Source organism: Ictalurus furcatus, chromosome 8 (genome assembly GCF_023375685.1).
Source record: "Ictalurus furcatus strain D&B chromosome 8, Billie_1.0, whole genome shotgun sequence".
Classification (NCBI taxonomy): Eukaryota; Metazoa; Chordata; class Actinopteri; order Siluriformes; family Ictaluridae; genus Ictalurus; species Ictalurus furcatus.
In genome coordinates, this window is record NC_071262.1 from 3920817 (window position 1) to 3942678 (window position 21862).

The 21862-nt window shown below is 39.7% G+C and overlaps 1 protein-coding gene across 1 annotated transcript in view; it reads right to left on the reverse strand.

Moving 5' to 3' along the window:
• The window catches only part of LOC128611084 (glutamate receptor 3), a 51194-nt gene extending 40027 nt beyond the window's left edge, over positions 1-11167 (reverse strand). The window contains exon 1 of the mRNA XM_053630338.1: positions 11064-11167. Within this exon, the coding sequence (XP_053486313.1) occupies positions 11064-11135 (72 nt within the window). The 5' untranslated portion in view covers positions 11136-11167. The remainder of the gene's footprint in view (positions 1-11063) is intronic.
• Between the last annotated feature and the right edge of the window lie 10695 nt (positions 11168-21862).

Genomic DNA, 21862 nt, shown 5'->3' on the forward strand with positions numbered 1-21862 from the left:
CGCTGCGAATAAAAAGACCACTTTTATGTTTTATCTTCAGTGTGTGCTTTTCTGTGTACGAAATATAGCCAGGAATGGTTGTGTCCTGCATTTAGGTGTAATGTTCAATGTACACTAGGAACAACATCAGTGAAACCTAATGCATCTTTAGACTATGTGGAATTACCACAGACTACAATTTCAGTAGTTTCGCTGTACTGGGAAAAACTCGTTTACTCAAAACTCACTTATAATGGAAAAAAATAATGTTTAATACATGCCACCATATAATACAAATTCAAAATTGCAACCATTATGCAGTAGGTGACTAGATAGACGAACGTCTTACCAAAGCTGTTTTACTATGTGGTTTTTAATGCTTTACTACAGTTAATGAGAAATGATTCGTATTACTTATGTTTTCTCTAAGAGTCTGCGGCATTCATGCACAATCAAAGTCTATGTTTACACGTTTCCTTTTATCACCATAACCACAAACACAGTAGCTTCTAAAAAGTTGTCCCATCTCCATAAGGATAAATTATAGACAGATTGATATTATATGTTGAACAGGCACTTCCGGTCAGATGGTGTTGATTAATTTTCTATAACAGCAGCCTCTACAGTCAGAGATAAAACGTTGTTTTTTTTCCGATAAAGGATATATTTTTTCTTGGTACCATGACAATCTGCCTATTCTCCTATTATTATTATTATTATTATTATTATTATTATTATTATTATTATTATTATTATTATTATTATTATTGTTGTTGTTGTTGTTGTTGTTGTTGTTATTCTTATTAACTTTTATAAAAAAAAATTCTATGTACTGCTTAATTTGTGTACAGCGCTTTGAGAAGCTGCTTTTAAAGGCGCACTATAAAATAAAGTTTATTATTATTATTATTATTATTATTATTATTGTTGTTGTTGTTGTTGTTGTTGTTGTTATTCTTACTAACTTTGATAATTTTTTATTTTTTCTGTGTACTGCTTAATTTGTGTACAGCGCTTTGAGAAGCTGCTTTTAAGGGCGCTCTATAAAATAAAGTTTATTATTATTATTATTATTATTATTATTATTTTTATTATTATTGTTGTTGTTGTTATTCTTATTAACTTTTATAATTTTTTATTTTTTCTGTGTACTGCTTAATTTGTGTACAGCGCTTTGAGAAGCTGCTTTTAAAGGCGCTCTATAAAATAAAGTTTATTATTATTATTATTATTATTATTATTATTGATGATGTTGTTGTTGTTCTTATTCTTATTAACTTTTATATATTTTTTTCTGTGTACTGCTTAATTTGTGTACAGCGCTTTGAGAAGCTGCTTTTAAAGGCGCTCTATAAAATAAAGTTTATTATTATTATTATTATTATTATTATTATTATTATTATTATTATTATTATTGTTATTCTTATTAACTTTTATAATTTTTTTTTTCTGTGTACTGCTTAATTTGTGTACAGCGCTTTGAGAAGCTGCTTTTAAAGGCGCTCTATAAAATAAAGTTTATTATTATTATTATTATTATTATTATTATTATTATTATTATTATTGATGTTGTTGTTCTTATTCTTATTAACTTTTATATATTTTTTTCTGTGTACTGCTTAATTTGTGTACAGCGCTTTGAGAAGCTGCTTTTAAGGGCACTCTATAAAATAAAGTTTATTATTATTATTATTATTATTATTATTATTATTATTATTATTATTGTTGTTGTTGTTGTTATTCTTATTAACTTTTATAATTTTTCATTTTTTCTGTGTACTGCTTAATTTGTGTACAGCGCTTTGAGAAGCTGCTTTTAAAGGCGCTCTATAAAATAAAGTTTATTATTATTATTATTATTATTATTATTATTATTATTATTATTCATTTCATTTCGATTTCACCACTGTCCCTATGTGCACCACTGCATATATGTGACAAATATAATATGGTGTATAATAATGCTAATAATGGAGATTAGCCTGTAAAAAAAACAAACAAACATTGGAATATTCATTAAATAAAATGTAATAAACAAGGTAATAAATATAAAAAACTAAATGGAATAAATACACAGAAGTATACAGTATGCTATAGTGCATTTCTTTACCTGGTGTCAGTGTAACCCGGTTGAACAAGAATTAAAAGCGTCTTGATCATCATATTCCATTATATGATTTTACTTGAAATGAGTGCAAATCAACACATTTGCCTGGCTCCTTTTCTGACGCAGTGGACTGTTCACTGCCTGAAGGGAATGGCACATGAGATAGCAGAGCTTTGCTTCCACTAATCTGATCTTATCTGGTTGCTCAAGTAGGTCAGTCCATTCTGACTGTGACAGCAAGTTCAAGTCATGCCAGGGGAGAGAAAGAGAGGCACAGAAAGTCTGTAGGGGGAAAAAGTGCAGAGAGTGATGGAACAAGGAAGGGATGAGACAAGAGAAAGATGACAGCGTGTTGAATAAAGACGTCGTCGTTAATGGCATATTGCAGCGCAGAGAAATGGCACTCCGTGATCACAAACGAATCCTAACAAACTCGGGAGTCATGACGGATATCTAACACGCATTCCTTGCTCGTAACGTGTGCCGAGAATGGTGTGAGATCAGAAATAAATTAGACGAGTGGTGTCTGCGCTGTATTCTGCGTTTGTGTTTTCCCCTAATCTAACGCACGATGCGTCCGCTGATGAAATAATTACGTAATGCTTCATTAGTTGTATCAGGGCTGTGCAGAGGGAAAGCGTGTTTCAAAAACGCAATGGATCCAATTACACGTCTCTCTGACAAGTCATCCTTTTGCTGCTGGAATCGTAGACGGCCAAAGTTCCAGCTGCAATATCTCAGATGAAGATCTCAAGTCACTGTGCCACTGAGTGAGAGCGATAAACATTGTTCAACATGATGGCCTTGACTTTTGGCTCCGGGAAAGCCGACCGGAGCCAGTGACTGCATCAGGCCTCTTCCACACACTGATCATGCTGCGGGTCCTCATGCACCTGAGCAGGAGCTGGCTGCAGAACACTGCCTCACAACCTGCGAACCAGCAGGAACACTCTACAACTTTAGTTCAGGCACAGCAAGAGCTTAATGACATTGCTTCTTCCAGAGGCCTGAACCTGGCCTCACCTTTTGCAGATTGCAGCACTTCTGCAACAAATAAATAATAAAACATAGCAGTGCACACACAAGCTAATTAATTTGCCTTTCCAAATACAAGGCTGGAAGCCATATCACGCTGAGCTGTAGCCTCTGCATTCCAGTCTGTGCTTTAGTCTATCCACTAACCTTGAGAGGTCTTTTGTCTTTATGGTCTCCAGCCAGCACCACCCCTATAGGTGTCTTCAGAATCTCAACGAGCTTAGAGGCACAAGTCTGTGTAATATTTCATAACCACTGCATAGTGCTACTGGAATCCTGCTAATAAATAAAAATGATGGTTTGAGGTGGGATTATTCTGTAGGAGCAGCCTTAAGAGGTATTTAGGGGACTGGATTAGAGGAGTGGTTACAGTTAAAGTGCAGTAAATGCCACTTTCACTGTGACTGTAATCTTCTTTTTCACTGCCTCCGTGCCACACGTTGATCCCACCTCCAGCTCCATCGCTCTTTTGTTCCCCTGAGGCAGAAAGAGGGTTTTTTTTTTTTTTTTTTTTTTTTTTTATTGTCCTTGAAAGTTGTTTCACTACTTTGTGATGGGCAAAGACAGGCTCGTATGACCTGGTGCTCGTACAAAGCTCAAAACTACTCTCAAGGTCTAAAAAGAGAGAATAATGCAAAGGGTTGCAGAATAAAAAGCTAAAGCAATATATTTGCTCTGGACATTCAATAAAAGTCTAGGCTCAGAACTGCTTGGTCATGTCAGCTTGTGCCTGACCTTTAAGTAAAATGCTGCTCAGCACAAATGCTAGACCTGCATTAGATATTTGAAGTTGTCTGCAAAGGCCATAGATTGGATGAGACAAAATTAGACTCAAAATTAGGCATGGGTGAATGATAATCAGTATGCATGACCACACTACTGTGGCTTATGTGATTGCCCTTTTCTACCAAGAAGCTGGATGCTTGCAGTTTAACACAAAAAAATCAACCTCTCAGTGTGAGAGAAAATTCAAACCCAAACAGGCATACCTTTTAAAGTACCCTCTTTAAAGGGTAGTGCTGAGCTTCTGGTATTTCTGTGTGAAACACCCTTTCGATTCGATTTTTGCTGAGGGACCTTTATAATCTTACAGGCGTGACATTATACTAATGATAGTAATAATATTTAAGTACAAATTTGCACAAGTAAGATTTTATAATCGTCATAGCTTCATTTTCTGCTCCATCTGATGTATTCTGTTCATAGCTGAAAAGATGAAACGATGTCATTTGGTTTTCTTGGTTAGGGAGAAAAACAGGTTCAACCTGACCACCATAAAGCCCTAGGAGCCAAGTTGAGGAACCGCAAAATGGGTCTACTCCCGACTTTTTCATACAAATCTCTGGACTAAATGCAGTCGATTTTCAATCCGATCTCACATATCCGACATGTGATGCATCGTCAGTTCATCCTGATGTAACAGCTGTTTATAGGCCTAACTAATCAATAAACCTTTTCCATAAATCACTGAAGAAGACGGGGGTAAGGACAAAATGGCTCTGCTAGAAGAGTCATTTATTTTCTCAACAATAAAGCATGCTGTTATGCCAAGAAACAAATAGGGTGAGTGTTTTCTGGGAGGAAGCTTTCTAATTAACTTAGAAGAAGAGCTGTAGCTATCCTATATACAGGTGCATGTCAAATTTTTTGAATATCGTCGAAAAGTTCTTTTTTTCCCTTTTTTCCACTTTTTTTGAATTCAAAAAGTGGAAATTTTCATATATTGTAGATTCATTACACATAAAGTGAAATATTTCAAGCCTTTTTTGTTTTAATCTCGATGATAACGGCTTACAGCTCATGGAAATCAAAAATCCAGTATCTCAAAATATTCGAATAAAGAATTTATAATACAGAAATGTCGACCTGATGAAAAGTGTGTTAATTTACGCGCTGATACTCGGTCTGGGTTTTAATCCTTTTGCAGAGATTACTGCATCAGTGTGGCGTGGCATGGAGACGATCAGCCTGTGGTACTGCTGAGGTGTTCTGGAAGTCCAGGTTGCTTTGATAGCGGACTTCAGCTCGTCTGTATTGTCGGGTCTGGTGTCTCTCGTAGATTCTCTATGGGGTTCGGGTCAGGCGAGTCGGCTGGACAATCAAGCACAGTAACGCCATGGTCAGTAAACCAGTTACTAGTAGTTTTGGCACTGTGGGAGGTGTCGAGTCCTGCTGGAAAAGGAAATCAGCATCTCCATGAAGCTCATCAGCAGATGGATGCATGAAGTTCTCTAAAATCTCCTGGTAGACGCTGCATCGACTCTCGACTTGAGAAAACACACTGGACCAACACCAGCAGATGACATGGCAACCCAAATCATCACTGACTGTGGAAACTTCACACTGGACTTCAAGCAGCTTGGATTCTGTTCCTCTCCACTCGTCCTCCAGACTCTGGGACCTTGATTTCCAAATGAAATGCAACATTGACGTTCATCTTCCCCGTGATTGTGGTTGTGTTCTGAACCAGACCGAGAGATTAAAGGATCAGGAAACCTTCGCAGGTGTTTTGAGTTAATCCGCTGATTATACTGCATTTTTGATTTCCCTGAGCTGTAAGTCATAATCGTCGCGATTACAACAGAAAAAGGCTTGAAATATTTCACTTTATGTGTAATGAATCTAGAATATATGAAAGTTCCACTTTTTAAATTAAATTACGGAAAACAAATGAACTTTTCCATGATATTCTAATTTTTTGAGATGCACCTGTATATCCAACCCTGGAGGTGCGAAGCAAACGTGCTAACCACTACATAACAATTAATCATCACTTAAATGCCACAGCCTATTTGAGTATCGTTGCTGACAACGTGCATCCCTTTATGGCCACAATTTACCCATCTTCTAATGGCTACTTCCAGCATATAATAACGCACCATGCCACAAAGCAAAAGCCGTCTCAAACTGGTTTCATGAACATGACAATATGTCCAGTGTTCTTCAGTGGCCTTCCCAGTCACCGGATCTGAATCCAGTAGAACGCCTTTGGGATGTGGTAGAACCAGAGATTCGCAGCATGAAAGTACACCTGAAAAATCTGCAGGAATTGCATGATACAGTCACGTCAACATGGACCAAAATCGCAAAGGAATGTTTCCGACATCTCGTGGAGTCCATGCCACAAAGAATTGAGGCTGTTTTGAGAGTAAAGCGAGGCGCTACACAATATTAATAGAGTGTTCAGTGAGGGTATATATATCCTATCACTGATTGACTGGGGTCTAGTTTGATAGATAGATAGATAGATAGATAGATATATAGATAGATAGATAGATGTAGCCCAAGAAAGCAGTGGCATAGCCAGGAATTCATTTCCAGGGGTGATGAGGAAATATAATTTTTAAAAAATCACTGCATTATCTGTATAGTTATATTATAGACTGATAATAATTGCAACCCACTTATGCATTTGTAGAACCAGGGGTGGCAATCTTGCTACATGTTGCCATAAAATACCCGGAAAGTTCCACTGAAAAATCTTTAAAAACACCTAAGATACCCTTGTTTTTCTCCTGTAGTAAAATCTCCAGTACTGTCCCTCAGTATTCCTATGCTCAGAGTGTAATCGGATTGTAAAAATATCATTTAAAAAACTAAGGGATATAATAATCCTGTATGTTCATGCACAATCCCCCAACTATGGATCTGCAAGAAAGGGCATTAGGTTCTAAGCATCACCTCTCTGAGACATTAAAGCGTTGTGGCATTTGATTCATTCCCAATTGTGATGTTTATATTAGACCATTTTGGTCCTACATTCATTTTGCTATTCTACTCAAGACCCAGTGCTAAAATGCTAAGCAGACTAGATAGAAAACATCCTCTTTGACACAGAATGGAAGCAGGGGGAGTGTTTTGGATGTCCGTAGCTTAACCCTTTCATACTACTGAGTTCTTTAAGCTGAAACCTTAAATGGTCCCTTGAGCTACAGACTGTAGCAAAGCTTTTAAGGCCTCAGCCTTCTTGGTCTTGCTTCAAATCAAAGGGAACCAGCTCACTGCTATTCCTGGCCTCTCTGGGCTGGCCCAGTTTTGCATGCTAGTGTCAATGTGCAGAGGTGGGATCACGTTCTCCTTTGATTTCACTGGCAAGAAAGTCTTTGCTGTCTACGCAGACACAAAAAGTAGCAGGAGAAGACAGCAATCAATTCATGCGGATGTTAGAAGTCAAATCAAAGTAATCTGGAGCTTTGAATGTTCAACACATTCCTTTGCGCACGACCGGGACTCTTTTATTAAGCGCCTTTTTTTTTTTTTTTCAAGGGGTTTCATTCATTGAGCTCTGGCTGAAATTAATCTTGACTGACAACTTTAAACACAATGGAAAACGTAAGAGCTTAGATTTTATGATAATTCAAAGAGGTTTCTGAAGCAGGGTCTGGTGGAGCTTTTTTTTTTTTTTCTCCCCCCCCGCCTGCAATCAAATACCAGAAGGTATGAGTTCAGAAAACCTTTCCTCAAATCTAATCAGTGTTTCCGCTTCATTCGCTAATTCATTATGAAGCTGTACAATAATCCTGCAACCGACATAAGACTAAATAAATACAAAATCATTTACGGAAAAAACAAAAAACAAAAAAATCATCGGAAGGACTGAAAATCCACAATCCACAGCAGCAAGATTATTGACTTAATTAAAATGAATTTGTAATGATATTCATTTTCAGGTGACATTTAAATGAAAAAAAAAAAATAAGAGAAAAAAAGAAGCCACTGGATAACTTGCAGCGAATAATTCATGAGACCTTCTGGACATTGTGGATTGAATACATTTTGTCATTTTTCTTGTTTCCCAATTATAATTTTAAAAACCAGTCTTTCAGTGTACTAACTGCTTCAGTCACTTCTTATATGATAAAGTCTGTTTCATGTTTTTAATCTTGTTCTGCTGCTGCGCCAGCTACACAGAAGGAAAGAAAATGGCTCAATGCAGCCATTTTACCTATTACTGCAAGAAACCACAGCACTAACAGAAATCACTAGACACAAACGGAACATATGCGGTATATGGTATGACAGATTCATGTATAAAAGAGAGAAGATATTCCTGGACGTGGCATTTTTAGACCGTAGAGCACCAGTTGGTCTTTTCTCAATGTTTATTGGATGGTACTCAAGAGACAGTATGATATAAGGTGTTTTATTTGAAAATCTTTGAGATACTATCGACAAAAATACTACTAAGTCAACCTCACAACGCCTGACCCTAAATCGCTACTGTCAAAAGAAATCCCAGAGGGAGAACTCTCAAAGTCGAGTCTCCGGGCAGGATCTGTTTGAGAGTCTCTTATCTGCTCTTCGTCTCAAATGGTGAGCAGTGTGTAAATGAAGGCCCTCTAATCCACAGCTGAGGATGTGTATTGTGTAGAAGAAAATCAAGAGCATCCGTCTCACCCATTTAGAGCCCCTTCTTCTCAGAGAAACAACCCCAAAATGACCCCCCTGTACTTCACTGCGTGTGGGAAATGTTGGGAGGATTTCCTGGAGCAGGTTTCACTGTTGTTGTCTTGCTTTGGTCTATTGTCTGGTGTACTCCATCTATCTGTCTGGCACTACAAACTCTATTGCAGACTTTGAACAGCTTGCAAGCCTTGGGCCTGACCCAGATGCCATTCATTCACAGGGATTCATTTTTCAGAGAGGAGCTGAGCAGGCTGTTGCCTGTAACCAGCCTTCTGCATCAAAAACCAGTGAGGGCCCACCATCCCAGCCCAGGCAAGTGATAGATTCAAGACACATGCGCCCTCAGGATACTGCATGTGACGCATAGTCATGCCAGTGTGATCACTCAAAATGTGTGGAACAAATAAGAGTCATTTCATTAACAGTTCATACAAATATGAATGTGATCCTATATGAATGTGAATATTTATAGATTTGCAAATGGGAGACCATCTGTATATCAGAACTGGGATTCTATTCCCTACCTGCCTGAGAGCATAAAGTAGAATAGCCTGTGGACTCCACAGTGCAATGGCTAAGCATGGGTTAGTGTCCAAATGATGTACACTAGAGCCATGGCTCTTAAAGTAGTGTCTGGTGACCCCTGTGGGTCTGTAGAACATAGTTACTATTTAGTTTTTCATTTATTATTATTATTATTTTTACAGTGGTGGAAATCCCACCACTATCAAAGGTATTATGCTATAATGTCAACTAGAATTTAATGACACGCTTAATAAAAATGGGTTTTATGGGTGGAATATAGCAACGAACAGGAAAAGTATGCGTGTACGCATTTAAATAATGTGCCTTTTGAATAGTTTGCTTGTAAATTAAGGAGTTCTGTGATTTTCATTTAAACAGTTAAAGGGGTTCCTTGTCTGTGAATACGGGCCAAGGGTGCAAATGGGAGGACTGGCATACTTTCTCTTCACAGTAATCCCCCAAAAAAATAAATAAATAAAATGGTTGGTGTCTGTGAGGTCATGTATGTGGAAGGGGGTGGATAGCACTTTCTTCTGTGTTTGTAACACCGCTCTGCGACGCAGCATTAGGAACAGTTGAAAAAGATGCCGGCTTCACATGTCTTGGAAGAAGAATGTGTTAGCCCTCACCTTCCGCAGTTTGGTAGCTGTTGTATGATAAGTGAGAGCTGGCTGGTGGGTGTGAATTGGCAGGTGAGAAAACTGGGGGAAAATGGGGGGGGGGGGGGGTCCCCTGACTGTAACAATATTGAGAACCCTTGCCCTCGAGTGTACAGAATATCTGTAATATGTGTCACCTTTTATAGGGAATAGGGAATAGTGTACGTTGTCGAGATGGCATTTTTCCAGATTGAGTTCTTAGGGATCTTTCAATTTTACATGCTCGGGCAATATCAAAAGGCGATTGTTGTGTCCACAGACAACATAATATAGCCTGCTCCATATCACAACATATCACACCATCTAAATAGAACACCCTACAAGCCGGCATATCATCCTCACATTGGCTATGCTTTCCCACACAGCCTGATTGAGACAGATAGGCCCTGGGCCTAGCTGTCCTCTTGAGCAAACATGAGCCTCTGGAGACCCCAGGCACCTCCACCTCAGTAGCTTTGCTTAAAAAAAAAAAAACCTTAAAGGAGAGCAGGCATACTTCACTGGCTGGCAATAAAAAGTGACTCTCCTCCTTTCAGTGTGGCTTATCTCTACTCTCACTCACAGCAGCAGGGCGTCATACACTGATGGAGTCTGTGGTTGCCCATTTCTGATCCTGACTCTGCAGTTCCATCCTACTGTCATTCATTGAACCAAAGTCCGGAAGCTTCTCTGAGCCTCTGCAGTGTGAGGAGATTAGCCCTTTTACATTCAATTTAGTCAAAGTATGCTGAAGTGGGAGGAAAAAAAGAGTTCTGTCTGCCCTGGAGGCCAATAACTGGGACTTCCTGCTCTAATTTCCCCTAATTCTTCTCTCCTTCCTCCAGTCTATCTCTTGACTTACTCTGCTGAAATATTTAGCAGAAATGCAGTCTTAGGAAGGGGTTGGGTGTAAAACTGACTTTCATTATAAGCATGGAAAGTCTTTGATTGGAATTTTAAAGCACGGGACTTGAATATATTAATGCTGAATGATATCACATTTAAAGTTAAACGCAATTTAAAAAAAAAAAAAAGAAAAAAAAAAAGAGAAGAAGAAGATCCCAGCTACTGTCCCAAATGAAGCATTTCAAACAGACGATTTGTAATGCATGTTTTCCTCTCTTTAAGCTTATGAAATCCTTCTTTCTCGTAAAAATAAAAGGAGCCGCTTTTGAAAACCTCTTCACTTTTTTTTTACTGTGAAATTGACGTGGTTGAAGCGGTGGCAGGATGGACTTGGAGATTAGCTGGAGATTAACATGCTGGGATGGGAATGGGTTTTGCAGCCACCTTCAGTGTTAAAGAATGCAGGCTTGGTGCTATTAACCTGCCAATTCATTCAGATTATTGAAGGTGAATGAAAGATATTTTACCTGCTCTAAGATGATGTTGATCCTGTCCACTTCACAGTCAATGAGATACCGCTTCTCCTGCCTTCGGTCCATTTCCTCGAGGATCCGCCTGTACTCCTGTGGGTCTGTCACGCTCCCCACTGATCGAGCTGTCACCTGCCAGTTGTTTGCCACCGCTGCCTCCATTATGGCTTGGAGTATGGAGAATCCTTGAAACGAAAGCAGTATTGCGTTAGACCCTGTGCCCTTTACAGTGTAACCGTGGAACCATGTAAAACGCAACACTGACATTTTGTTTATTAAAAACAGTATGCCTGGATATGAAATACATTAAAAACAAAGTGCAACCTTCCAGGTTGCCCTTTGACATAAAGTACATATCAAAAACAATGCCGAATGTAGATATCGGAAAGGTTGCGACATGTACTGGAGCTAAATGAGAACGTCTATATTATAGAGCTTCGGTTTAGAGCACAAAGACTTTTACATCAAATTCATTTTCATTCCGCTGGCATCTCCTGTCCTTGGGACATAGGGTCAGCTCAAAGATGGGCAAAGACAAAATCATCCTTTCATGTCAGGAAGAAAAAAAAAATACATTATAGGAATATTGAGAACATTTTCATACATAATTCAGATGATAAAGGTATTGGTTTAACTGAGATACCTGCTCCGGGGTACCTAAATGACATTCTTTCAACTGATTTACTCTACAGTGAATAGTGGGGTGATAAATTGGCATGAATAAATAGCCTAGTTTGATGTCAGCTACATGTAAAGAATTGACTCTTTTCCAACGTGCAGGAAGAAAGACAGGAAGAATCAGTGCGAGGGGCAGTAATGCAAAACAACCACAGACAGGATTTTTCTTAAAGCAATGGACAGTATAATTGCTACGAGCTTGTTTTGCATTAACATATAATGCTCCCATATACAGAAATTTTAAGGGGCAGGAGCTCAAGAAAAAAATAAATAAATAAAAAATCACCCTCAACCCACACCTCATAAATCATGAGTTTGGCTTTTCCCCAGCAGTACAGTGAGTGTTTTTCCCCCCAGTACAATTCTGTCATACTAGATTAGGTATTATGTAAGATATAGTTAGTGAAGGCAGGACGTAAATGCAAAAACTCAGCATTTTTAATTTTTTTTTTATCTTTATGAAAGGTAATCCAACAATCACAGTCATAGCCCATAGCGTGAGTCAAATCACAGGCAGTCGGGGTCATTATAAGATTATCCATAATCATAAAGAGTAATATAGGCGAGGGTCGAAACACGGAAGACGGAAATATCAACTAGGAAACTTGAACATCGTAAACAAGTCTCAGAAGTGCATGGTACAACTGACAAGACTTCGCAAAGATCAAAGACACACAGAGGATATAGGAATGAAGGCAGACTCATCGCAAAAAAGAACAGGTGTATACAATCGGTAAAAAAAGGACGAATGGTGTGCCCTGCGATGGATTGGCACCCTGTCCAGGGTGTACCCCGTCTTGTGCCCGATGCTCCCTGGGATAGGCTCCAGGTTTCCCCGTGACCCTGAAAAGGATAAGCGGTATAGAAGATGGATGGATGGATGGATGGATGGACGAATGGCAGCAGGGGCGGAGCGAGACGGGACCAAAACAAAAAAGCACACGGGGAACTAAACAAGTAAAAGCAGTGCTCTGAAAGAGTGGGAGAAATTATGACGTATTTCAAGGCATATCGTTCTGTTCATGTTCATGCAAACTGTATCACCTTCATTTTAGCATCAATTCACACAAACATCGCAAAGACCTTTTATGTCTATATATTAGGCTGAAATCCAGTAATATGAGACATAGCCTATTTGGCTATTCATTGAGCCTATCACTGAGGTATATTATATTATTATAGCAAATGTGTCCTGTGTTGCTTCTTATTTCCCAACGCGCAGGAAAATACTACAACATCAGGCTTTCACATCTCAGTTAGAGGCTGAATAAAATGATCAAAATGACACTGCCCAGGTTGCTGTGTTAGATCCTATAACCTATAATCAGTGAAACAATCTAGCTACAACTATAACTTTAACTACAATACTTCAGACATCGCATAAAGGTCTCTATTGGTTACATTATGCAGTATGACAAAGGGGGTATTGTTAAACAGCCCACTGTTAACAGCTACTTGTCAATGTGGATTTATTAATTTAATTGGATTATTTTTCCCAGGGTAAGTCTGAGATAATTGGAGGATAAATGGATGAGGATGCAGATGAAGGCAAAAACAAAATTGCAGGGGTTTAGGTACAGCTCTTTGCTCTACGAGCCATCCAGAGGCCATACAAAAGCAGTGATTATACGCAAAGTGAAAGAGGGCACTTATAGAGTCCAAGAGCAAAATGTCAGGTCTGAAATCTTCCTTGGGATTTATCTATGTAGGTGCCGTTACATACAACTGCGCTGTTTTTCACATTCGAAAGATCACGCTTTGCCGTCCATGCCTCCCGAATACAGATGGAATTGGAGTGCTGATTTTTGTTGATGATTAATACAAGTGCACAGCCTGTGCACCGGTCAATACAGGATTATGCAAAATAATTCAATGCAGTCTGAATGGCAACCAGGCTGAAACGACATGTCTATGACAAAGCAAAGCGTCTCGTCTGCGATTTCTTTATTCTGAACGCATGGACTTCTCTTTCCTCTGGGTTTCTGCTTAGTCCCTTGCAGCTCAGTCCTCGCTGTCTCAGGCGCAGCGTGGAGCTATCACAACATAGCTTCACACTCTGCGAAATGACCTTTCGAAAGAAAAGCTCGCCAACCAGACAGAACAAATGTCCCATATGCCACCCATCCACAAAACCCAAGCAAAATGGAACTGAAAGAAACGGTGCGTCATGCGCTCCCAGCTCATCGGGAAACATGAAAATCAAACGTGTGAAAGACAGCAAGAATCATACATTCACTCACTCACATACTAATATGTCTTGATCATGATTTGGTATTGCAGCTGAGCTAAAGAACAATCACAGGGGAAAAACGTATATAAATGCAAACTTCTCGTACCATTTCCTTTTTCATCAATACAACATAGCGTTTATCTTCTCCTGATTCTTTCATATCTAAATTAGAAAATCTTATGACTATTGAGCTTTCAAGTATAACGGTGAGGTATTAGGTATATCCTTTCCAAATTTTCAGTCAAATATCTCATGTAAGGAATAAAACCTGACTCGTATCACACCACACATATAATGATAAGTCTTTATCTTTAGTCTTTATCGCACAGTGAAATTGTTTTCTTCGCATTTCTTCCAGCATGTTAGGAAGTTGGGGTAAGTGCGCAGGGTCAGCCATGATACAGCGCCCCCTGGAGCAGAGAGGGTTAAGGGCCTTGCTCAAGGGCCCAACAGTGGCAGCTTGGCAGTGCTGCGGCTTGAACCCCCGACCTTCCGATCAGTTACCCAAAGCCTTAACCGCTAATCCACCACTGCCCATATGTGTCACGTGTCATATGTGTCATGTGATCATGTCTCCGCCAGCTCCCTAGTTAACACTAGTAGTCAGGGCACTGATCTGGGAGTCGGCCATTCCATTTTAAGGGCTGTCTCAAGCACAAAATCCTTCCAGTGCACTGGAACGCTCACTCCCTAAAAAAAAACTCCCACAATTCCTTGTATACCACATTACAATTCGTGATTTATTAATGAATGCCTCTTCATACCTTTTAACCATTTACAGTTATATTTTATGTTGAAGCAGCTGCATTGTTTTCTCACCAGCCTCTCTTTTTTTCTGCTTCTTAATGCTACCAACAGACCAGAAAGCACAAAGACTTCTGTCCTGAGATATATTGATATATTTTGCAAAAAAAAAAAAACAACGACAAAACAATTCTGTACATGTATTTGACTATGAAGAAGTTTAGCAACTGAATTTAATTTAAAATGATGTTGAAATATCGGTATGGACTTATATGGATGCTGCCCCATTCATTGATATAGCGTATATTTCCCCTATCAGCAAATGAATCTCCAGCCCTTGAACTTGAACCATGCCTCACAGAGAAGAGCAGACATGCTTGTCAGAATGAATTCGTGTCTGGGAACAAATTAGGCACATAGGCTAATATGCTCTGATGCACCATTAAATGACTCAGGGTGACATTCAAATGTTTCTGGTGGCAGTGACGCAGCGTTCACCTCAATTTTAGCTAAAAGCTAAGCAGTGAAGCGGCATATAAATCATGCCTTCATTTCTCTGCACAGCTCATCTTTAGCCAGACCTGAGCAGTATATGAGAACGCCACGTGTTTGGGACACAACCCATTATGATTCTTCTGATTATCAACAAATCAGTCTTTTCATTTTGAAACAGTCGATTAATAGCCGGCACAATCTCGGCGCAGCGCTACAAGGCCAGAATGAATGGGAACAACAGAATTCATTTAAGATTCTTAAACAGATTCAATCCCCTTCCGAATACACATTTTGATGGAAATTAAGAGATGAAATCTGGCTTGGGGTAAATATACGGCAGAATGGATGTGCTTTGTGTTCACTTCTCCCAAGTCAGCAGAAAAGTTTTCACCCAGATATAAAAACCCTGACATTAAACAACGATAACGGAAACTCAGAAGCACTCCTTTGCTTCAACCTGGGCAAGAATGAGCAGATGTGCTGAAATACATAATAGTCTATTCGTTTTTTTTTTTGGTGTGTGTGTGTGTGTGCTCACTAAGAAATGAGAAAGCTAATTAATTTTGAAGCTTGAACTGGAACTATAATTTGCCAGTGTAAATTTCCCAAACTATTAAGTCCTTGTGAATAGGGATTTATTTAAAAAAAAAAAAAAAAAGTGCCTTCTGTTCTTGAGACCATCTAGGGTATGATCAAAATATACACCCATTGGCCACTTTATTAGGAAAATTAGTGCAGATGGGCTACAACAGCACTATCTGTTCTATGAGTTGATGCATTGCACTGCTGCTACATGATTGGCTGACTACATAATTGCATGAATGTGCAGGTGTTCCTACTAAAGTGGTTGGTGAGTGTATCTATATACTTATTTACTCTATACCAGGCTTAACATTGCTGTAAGAGCTCTCTCTCTCTCAAACCCTGCCATCTGCAATCAGCACTTTATGTATGCAAGCCTGAGCTGTGTGACAGTGCGCCGAATGTAATGCGTTGGGCTACATAAATTCAGGCGACGACGACAAGATTTCCTTATCGGGATCTATAAATTCCCCACGCTGGGGTGATGCTGCGAGACGATGGAGGCTGTTTCTGATTACACTCCTGAGAGCTCATCATTCCTTTGAGCCAGACACTTTTTAAAATGCCGTAAAGCTGCCGAGTGTGGCGAAGTCACTGGAGTTGGCTGCTTGTTAATGCAGTCACGGCCTGAACTCTGTCGTCCTTAAACCCTCCTCGCCCCCCCCCCCCCCCCTCCAACGTTACTGGCTGACACTTGCCTGCTTGAGCGGGTCAGCATTACTTAATCCCCCCCCACACACACATATCCACACTCTATGCAATCCCTTTCCCATTACCCCATCAGTCCGTACAGTTGATGGGAGAATGCATTATCATCTTTGATGCTCCAGCAGCTGTGTCGACCGCTTTTGGAGATAAAGAAGTGTAGCAGAGTCACTGTGCTCTTCCTTTCATCTGTAGGTCAGCTAGAAGGCTATCTAAACACAGAGCGCTATTCATTTGTTCGCTGTTTACATTGCTCATGATGTGCCAATCCAAGTTTTCTTGCCTATAATGTTGTATATATAAATTCAGCAAAAAAAGAAACGTCCCTTTTTCTGTATTTTAAGGATAATTTTGTAAAATCCAAATAAGCTTTGCAGATCTTTATCGGAAAGGGTTTACACGATGTTTTTTATGCTTGTTCAATGAACCGTAGACAATTATTGCACATGCAGCTGTGGAACAGTCCTTCAGAATCGAACAGTTTACAGGCGCTAGGCGATTAAGGTCACAGTTACAATAAGTTAGGACACTAAAGAGACCTTTCTACTGACTCTGAAAAACACCAGAAGAACGATGCCTAGGGTTCCTGCTCACCTGCGTGAACGTGCCATAGACCTGCTGCAGGCAGGCACGAGGACTACAGATGTGTCCAGAGCAATAAACTGCAATGTACGTAATGTAAGACGCCTAAGACGGTGCTACAGGGAGACAGGAAGGACAGCTGATCGTCCTCGCAGTGGAAAATTACATGTAACCGTGCGTCCCCCCCTCCCCCCAGACGTGATCGAGAACTTGCAAATGCCTTGGTGGAAGAGTGGAGAAATTCCATGTCTGTTCCTCAAATCTCTGTGAAACTTGTTCAGTTTATGTCTCAGATGTTGAATCTTTTTATGTTAATACAACTATTTACACACGTTAAAATTAAAATGGGCTAAAATAAAAGCATTTGAATGTGAGAGGAGAGTATATATAGAGTTGCTGAGTATAGTTTGGAGTGTACCAGCAGTGTACTTGGCATCATGTCTCTCTGTATGATGTGCTGGCTTCCCACAGGCCAGCGCTGTCGATTCATAAGCTCACCTATCCAGATCGATATGAACAGAAAAGACAAAGCAAGGCAACAAAAATATTCATTCACCAAAATAAATGTATAGTAATACCTACAGCACACAGTATATTCGACAAACAGCCTTTAGGTGATCTGCATTCATTTAGGTGAACAGTTTTTTGTTTATCACGGTAGATGAAAAAGATGAAAGCATTTAGCATATGCAATCACTGTTCAGTCCAACTGCATGCGCAATGCATCAACCAGTATGAAATGACATGTGCAATATACTGTACCAGTACAGTAACGACATGTGCAATGCATTAACCCAGTGCGATCATTTGAATTTCAGTGTGTATGTGACTGATTGCATGCATGTGTACAGCGCCCTCCATTAATATTGGCACGCTTGGTAAATACGAGCGAAGACGGCTGTGAAAGTTTGTCTTTATTGTTTAACTTTTTGATCTTTTGTTTAAAAAAAATTCACAAGAATACTCTGCTGTCATGGATGTCAAACAATTGAAAACACTACACAGGTTTATAAAAAAAAATTTCTTTGTTAAATATAGGTGTGCAACAATTATTGGGACCCCTATGAATTCATATGAGAATTTTAGTACACCTGGGTGACTAGGAGCAGGAAATTATTCAACCATGACTTTCTGTTTCATAGGGGTATAAATATGAGGTAAAACATTGGCTAAATTCCCTTAGTAATTCATAACAATGGTTTAGACCAAGGAATATAGTGATGTGCAGCAAAAGGTTGTTGAGCTTCACAAAATGGGAAGTGTCTATAAGGAAATAGCACAAGCATTGAAAATGCCCATTTCCACCATCAGGACAATAATGAAGAAGTTCCAGTCAACTGGAAATGTTATGAATCAATCTGGAATTGGTTGTGTGTCTATATCGTCTCAACGCTGGGGATCACAGTTGGAGAATTGCAGAAGTTAGTCGTGTCTTGGGGTCAGAAAGTCTCCAAAACTACAATCCGAAGTCACCTACATCACCACAAGTTGTTTGGAAGGGTTTCAAGAAAAAAGCCTCTACTCTCATCCAAAAACAAACTCGAGCATCTTCAGTTTGCCAGACACTACTGGAACTTCAAATGGGATCGGGTTCTATGGTCAGATGAAACCAAAATCGAGCTTTTTGGTAATAATCACCAGAGGTGGTTTTGGTACACAGAGAGGTAGTCATATGGAAAAGTACCTCATGCCCACGGTTAAATATGGAGGTGGATCTTTAATGTTTTGGGGCTGTTTTTCTGCCAGAGGACCTGGACATTTTGTTAGGATACATGGCATCATGGACTCTATCAAATATCAACAGATATTAAATGAAAACCTGAGTGCCTCTGGACAATGTTTGGATCTTCCAGCAGGACAATGATCCAAAACATACATCAAAATCAACACAAAAATGGTTTACTGACCACAAAATCAATGTTGTCCGATGGCCATCCCAGTCCCCTGACCTGAACCCATAGAAAACCTATGTGGTGAACTGAAGAGGAGACTCCACCAGCGTGGACCTCGAAATGTGAAGGATCTGGAGAGATTCTGTATGGAGGAACGGTCTCAGATCTCTCGCCATGTATTCTCCAACCTCATCAGGCATTATAGGAGAAGACTCAGAGCTGTTATCTTGGCAAAGAGAGGTAGCACAAAGTATTGACTAAAAGGGTGCCAATAATTGTTACACACCTATATTTAAACAAAGAGATTTTGATAAATCTTTGTTTTGCTTGCAATTGTTTGATCTCCATGAGAGCAGAGTATTAAAAAAAATTAACAAAAGATCAAAAGGTTAAACAATAAAGACAATTTTTCCCAGCCTTCTTTGCTCATATTTACCAAGGGCGCCAATATTAGTGGAGGGCACTGTACATATGATTATGTGTGTGTGTGTGTGTGTGTGTGTGTGTGTGTGTTTTCCTTCCAATCTTTTCTTTATTGTTTTTCAAGTATTTTTTCAATATTTTTAATACTATTGCATTGTATTCTATTTATCTGTTTTCTGCAAAAAAAGAACTACTGGGGGTTTGGGGGGTTGGGGGACCAAATCCCTTGCATGTTCTCCCCATGTTTCGGGGGCTTCCTCCAGGTACTCCGATTTCCCCCCGCAGTTCAAAGACATGTGTTTTAGGCTGATTGGCATTTCCACATTGTCATTGTGCCCTATCCAGGGTGTCCCCTGCCTTGTGTCACGAGTTCCCCGTGACCCCGTGTAGGATAATAGGTATGGAAAATGGGTGGATGGATGTATGGATGGAAGAACTACTGAGCTTGCCACACTGGAATTTCATTGTACTGTGCACAATGACAATAAAAGGAATTCTATTCTATTCATATATGCATCGGTTTAAAACACATGATCTGTTCATTCTGACTAATGTCTTCATATTCAGTTACATCCCTAGCAGAAATAATGCCAAACCCAATCTATTTGGAAATATTGTATTTTCGCTGTGCCGTGGTAACGCGGGAGCTCATTTGCATACCCATGAGCTCCCATGGCTGCCTGTTAATGTGATGTTTAATGGCTTTGTTCTGTTAGATTGTTTGTTGTTGAAGAAGATATGTGTTGTGTGTTTCTTTGAGCTAGTATATATTATACCAGCATGCTGTTTTGTGTTTGTTATTGTTCACCATCCAGTTATAGACCGGTACATTTTCATACCCCCTGACACTTTTGCTGGTTATTTTAGTTCTCTGGCTATCCATTAAGCCTGCGCATGTGCTGTAAATACGAGTTAGTCTCCTGGTCAAACGCTACAGTCTCCTTGCCAATGCTACAATATGAACATTACAATATGTTGTTAGGAAGAAGGAAAAAAAAAACACTAGTATTGCCTCATTACCCCAGCAAATGCTATTTCCTAATCCAAAAACTTAGATTCTTCTAAAGAACATTGCATTTTTACAGACCAGCCAACGATGCCACCATGTAAATGGTGCAGGCTGCTGGAAGCACACAGTATTAGCTTCAGCCAGCCTCGTCGCTCTGAAACGGATCTTAACAGGATGAAGTTTGAAGTGTCACCCATGGCGGCTCAGCCATAATTGAATTTACTTGTATCTAATCTCCTTTCCCTCTGCTGATGCTTCTCTCAGGCTGCTCATTAAAAGACCTGAGCTGGTATGGCTTGTCACCAGCCTTTCCGAGCTCTTTTCTGCCCTATTCCTGTCTCTGTGAGGCTTTCTTTATTTAAACACACCAATCAAGGGGAGTAAACTGTCCGTTTTCCAAGGTCGGTACATACACTCTGATCTACGCCATGATAACTTCACGACCACTGAAGCAGCTCTAACACTCACTTGATTAGCCTCTTTATCCACTCTTATTTTGAAACGGGCTAAATATACAGAGCTGGGCTAAAGACACAGAGAAGATCATGGTAGAATAAATCCCAGCTTGAAGAGAATCTGTATCTAATTTTACTGTAACGTTAATGTTCTGTAAAAGTATTTTTAGTAAATCCGATCGACTGGTTTGCCGTTTACGAGACGGATTCTGTTCAGTTTCACTGTACAGAGCGTTGGTGTGTAGATCTAAACAACGAGTTTAGAAAGAAATGCTTGAAAGTCAGAGTGGAAATGGAGGAAGATGAAAGTGGGTCCTTTTGTAATTGCCCTTCCTTTCACTGCTTAATGTATGAATGAGGGAGCCACTGTGTGAAATCAACAGCCTGTTCAGGAATCTGTCCTGAACGTGAATAGAGTCCTTCGAGATAAGGCTCGGGCGCCCGGCACAGGAGATTACGGCGCAGGACTCTCTCAGAGCCCTGGGTAACCATGAAATAGCAAATTCCCAAAAATCCGCCCGAGATCCTTTTTGACTTGATAAGGAAGATAAGAGTGCACACAATTTCTGACCACACACATCCAAATAAAAGTGCCACAGAGCCACAGCCCATAATCAAGCTAATCTGTGATAAATAGGAAAACAGGCCACCACTGCCTTCAAGCTAGTGCTACATTCTAGGGTTCATTTATTATCCCAGAAAAGGAGTGCTTAAAAAAAATAACCGGTTTATTTATTTATTTATTTATTTTTTTTAGAATGACCGTAATGAGTACGATAATTTACCTTCAGTGTGTTCCAGCAGAGGCAAAAAAAAAAATATATACCTGCTTAATGTTTGATGAATGCTTGTCTCCATGCTGTTTGTACTAGCCGAATACATCACTGATGCTGTGTCTAGAAACTCAACACACTAAAACATCTGAACCAGGCCGAGAGATTGCCGTTGTCACGGTCTAGGGTATCTGAATCGCTAATTTCGGATCTCACCTGCTTCCCCTT